The sequence below is a fragment of the Lygodium microphyllum genome, chromosome 11, assembly GCF_053477565.2.
Source record: "Lygodium microphyllum isolate KBCC chromosome 11, Lygodium_microphyllum_v1.1.10, whole genome shotgun sequence".
In the NCBI taxonomy this organism is placed as follows: Eukaryota; Viridiplantae; Streptophyta; class Polypodiopsida; order Schizaeales; family Lygodiaceae; genus Lygodium; species Lygodium microphyllum.
In genome coordinates, this window is record NC_141145.1 from 146,388,648 (window position 1) to 146,392,470 (window position 3,823).

General features: G+C 43.8%; 1 protein-coding gene across 1 annotated transcript; it reads right to left on the reverse strand.

The window, feature by feature from the left end:
* Window positions 1–412: 412 nt before the first annotated feature.
* Window positions 413–3,288, reverse strand: LOC148029487 (tubulin alpha chain). Its single transcript, XM_087688326.1, has 4 exons — window positions 3,062–3,288; window positions 2,336–2,570; window positions 1,655–2,025; window positions 413–1,468 (listed from the first exon to the last, which is right to left on the reverse strand). Exons 1-4 carry the CDS (start codon window positions 3,152–3,154, stop codon window positions 812–814), a joined length of 1,356 nt encoding a protein of 451 aa, XP_087544452.1. The 5' UTR covers window positions 3,155–3,288; the 3' UTR covers window positions 413–811.
* Between the last annotated feature and the right edge of the window lie 535 nt (window positions 3,289–3,823).

Consider the following 3,823-nt stretch of genomic DNA (forward strand, 5'->3'; position numbering starts at 1 on the left):
GGGGCCCCCGAACGAAGGAAGGCGATGCGAACGCAGTAGCTAGTCCAGCGTGCTGGAGAGAATCACGTCCAAAGTAGATATTCTCGCTGTCTGATGCGAAAGCCCTTTCAAAGCGCCAATGGATGGCTTCGTAGCCCAAGTGCTCTGAGCAGCGCACGAGTCACGCCTTCTCCACTAGAAGACCCCCGGGGGCCAGAAGGAAGAAGGAAACAATCGTTGCAAGGTGCTCTGTTATCACTCATCATACGCTGGAACGTTGCACATTGCACCATATGTAAATTGCGAGAGGAACGTAGTGTATGCTTTCCTGGATTTTATTGCAAAAGGGGAGAGTTTGATGTAGCAGAGCAGGAAAAGTGAGAGCAAAATTTTTGGTGTCAGGTCAACATAGGATCTACACGTTCAAAGGACTTCAATCCCACCTTTGTTTTATTATTGAATTCAACTGAGACCATCTTGACAGTTCCACCATTTTCTTTGTTTATCTAATGTTAATCCACTGACGTCGAGGCATTTCATCACAATAGTTACAAGCATGTGCATTACAAAAGATCAAGCTGAGTTTCCGGTTCAGCCATCCAAGTGAGAACAACACTTTTATGGCAATATATGCTCAGCAATGCAAATGATTATGCATGCAAATGACAACAGATTTGAAACCTTTTTCAGAATGGCGGAGTGGGCACAGTGTAATTCTCATTTCTTAGATCCGTCTTTCCTGATTCATGAAAAGGGCATTACATGAAAGGCCCTCTTGTGTACTACAACTCGGTATACATGAGGGCTGTGAGCTCCACACTCAGGGAACGGACTAATACTCTTCACCTTCGTCCTCACCCTCACCTTCTGCAGAATCGGCTCCCACCTCCTCAAAGTCCTTCTCGAGAGCAGCCAGGTCCTCTCTAGCCTCTGAGAACTCGCCTTCTTCCATGCCCTCACCCACATACCAATGCACAAATGCACGCTTGGCATACATGAGATCAAACTTATGGTCTATCCTGGAGAAAACCTCAGCTATACTCGTGGTGTTTGATATCATGCATACTGCTCTTTGCACCTTGGCAAGATCGCCGCCTGGCACAACAGTAGGGGGCTGGTAGTTGATGCCGCACTTGAAGCCAGTGGGGCACCAGTCCACAAACTGGATGGTCCTCTTTGTCTTGATGGTGGCCACTGATGCATTCACATCCTTGGGGACCACATCCCCTCTGTACATCATGCAGCAGGCCATGTACTTTCCGTGCCTCGGGTCGCACTTGGCCATCATGGAAGCTGGCTCAAATGCTGAGTTTGTGATCTCTGCCACTGATAATTGCTCATGGTAGGCCTTCTCTGCTGATATGACAGGTGCATAAGAGGAAAGCATGAAGTGAATCCTTGGATAGGGGACCAAGTTTGTCTGGAACTCGGTTATGTCGACATTGAGGGCACCGTCGAAACGGAGGGATGCAGTTAGAGATGAGATGACCTGCATAGAAGGTCAGGAGTTTGCTTAGTGATAGAACATTTTTCAATTGCATTAGGATTTTCTATTTGATATGAACAGGAAGAACGGAAAGTCAAGAGTTTGCTTATGGATAGAGTGTTTTTCAATGTCAAGCGTTTTTCCTTGACATTGCAATGCATTGTTTACATGCACAGGAGGGACATGTACCTGAGAAACCAGACGGTTCAAGTTAGTGTAAGTGGGCCGTTCAATGTCAAGTGACCGCCTGCAAATATCATATATAGCCTCATTATCTAGCATCACGGCAACATCTGTGTGTTCAAGAAGTGAGTGAGTAGAAAGGACACTGTTGTAGGGCTCCACAACAGCATTGGACACTTGAGGGGATGGATAAATGGTGAAGCCAAGCTTGGATTTCTTCCCATAGTCGACAGACAGACGTTCCAATAGCAAAGAACCTAACCCAGAACCTGTCCCACCTCCAACAGCATGGAAAACCAAAAACCCTTGCAGTCCTGTACAGTTGTCTGCAAGCTTCCTGATGCGGTCCAAGCACAAATCAACAATCTCCTTACCAACTGCAACACCCATTGCAATGCATAGAGATAAGTAATCATCATACATATTTCTGCATTTCATCACAGTGGCATCAATCAAGTAGTAGTGTCATAGTGTGTCAGCCACATTATGAGACAATGTGGCATAATCTGTTAGTGATTCAAGCAAGAGCAAAACAGAATTGTGCAGTAACATTTGATACAGCTCAAAAGTTCACTTTTAGATGAATAATATCCTTGAGTTGGAAGGGCAAACTCAAGAATCATTGAGAAACCAGAAGTTTCAATATGACTCTTCAAGGTCTTGTGATTTGTAATGGAGTCTTTATACTTGTATAGTGTCCACGAGCAAAATTGTTGGCGGCATCTTCTTTGCCACTGATAAGCTGTTCTGGATGGAAAAGCTGTCGGTATGTGCCAGTGCGAACTTCATCAATCACTGTGGGCTCCAAGTCAAGGAAAACACAGCGTGGGACATGCTTGCCAGCACCTGTCTCACTAAAGAATGTGTTGAAAGCATCATCTCCTCCTCCCACCGTCTTGTCACTAGGCATTTGGCCATCAGGCTGGAACAACACCCACAAGGCCATATAAGAAATGAAGGACATCCACATTGAACACCATGTGTCAGACACATGCCTCTGCAATTAATCAATATCAAGTGACTTTCTATAAATCATCTCAAAACAAGCCACCGCAATGTACTGAACCGAGGACAACACAAATTTTGAATATGCTGAGTTGATTTTTGCATATGCGGAACAAATATACTTGCATCATTCTTGTATGGTTTCTTCACAAGAATCTCATCACAAAAATTGGCTCAGAAATTACTAGATTGTGACTTCTTTTAGCCCTGCTAGCATGACAACCTAACTTAAATTGATGAAGTTGCCATAAATGTTAACAATTATGCAGCGGGATCTTATGCAGCAAGGCGTACAACGTTGTAGCCTCTAAGTTTCCATGCTTGTACAACTTGCATGATCAGTGATAAAGTTACTATCCGTTTAGATAACGAAGAAATCCACAGAGGCATGTCAGAAAGGGAAATAACCTGAATGCCATGCTCAAGGCAGTAAAGCTCCCAGCAGGCATTGCCAATCTGGATGCCTGCTTGGCCGATATGAATAGAAATGCACTCTCTCATGGTTGTGGAAGATTTCTTGAATACTGAAGGCAAAGAATAATCAGAGAGAAAGGGGAAGGAGAAGGGGATTGTCCTGTGGCGTCGGGATAATAATTACTAATGGTAAATTATTATACACGGCTTCTGGCGGTCTCAGCTGGTTGTTGGCCGGTTTAACTGCTGACGTTCAGCTGATCTTCAACCGTCAAACCCCCTTTTGGTATCTCCTCGTCTCTCGAACCGCCAACCTTTCATTTTGCACAAAACCCATGTAGGTTAGGTCCAGGTGCATCATTGCGAAGATCGTAATTTTTAAAGCCATGTTGTGTGCACAAAGATATGAATCTCAAGCTTTAATATCACCAAAGAAAAGCAAGGCTAAGCACCCATCATGTGACACATCTCAAAGTATTCTTTCGATTCGTAGTTTGCATGCTCAACACAATTTAGACGTTTACATTACAAAGTACACATTACATCCAATAGCTGATTGCAGCATAGCTGATGAAGGAAATAAAATAGCACATAAAGAACTATAAAACCATTCAAAGTAGTTCTCTCCTTCGCATGTGGACATTGTTAATGGAGCATTGGAGCATCCATGATATCGTGTAGCGGTGATGCTCCATGTTTTTTTTTTACATGAATGATTGTGAGACGATCATACTGTTTGAACTTTTTGTTACCTGA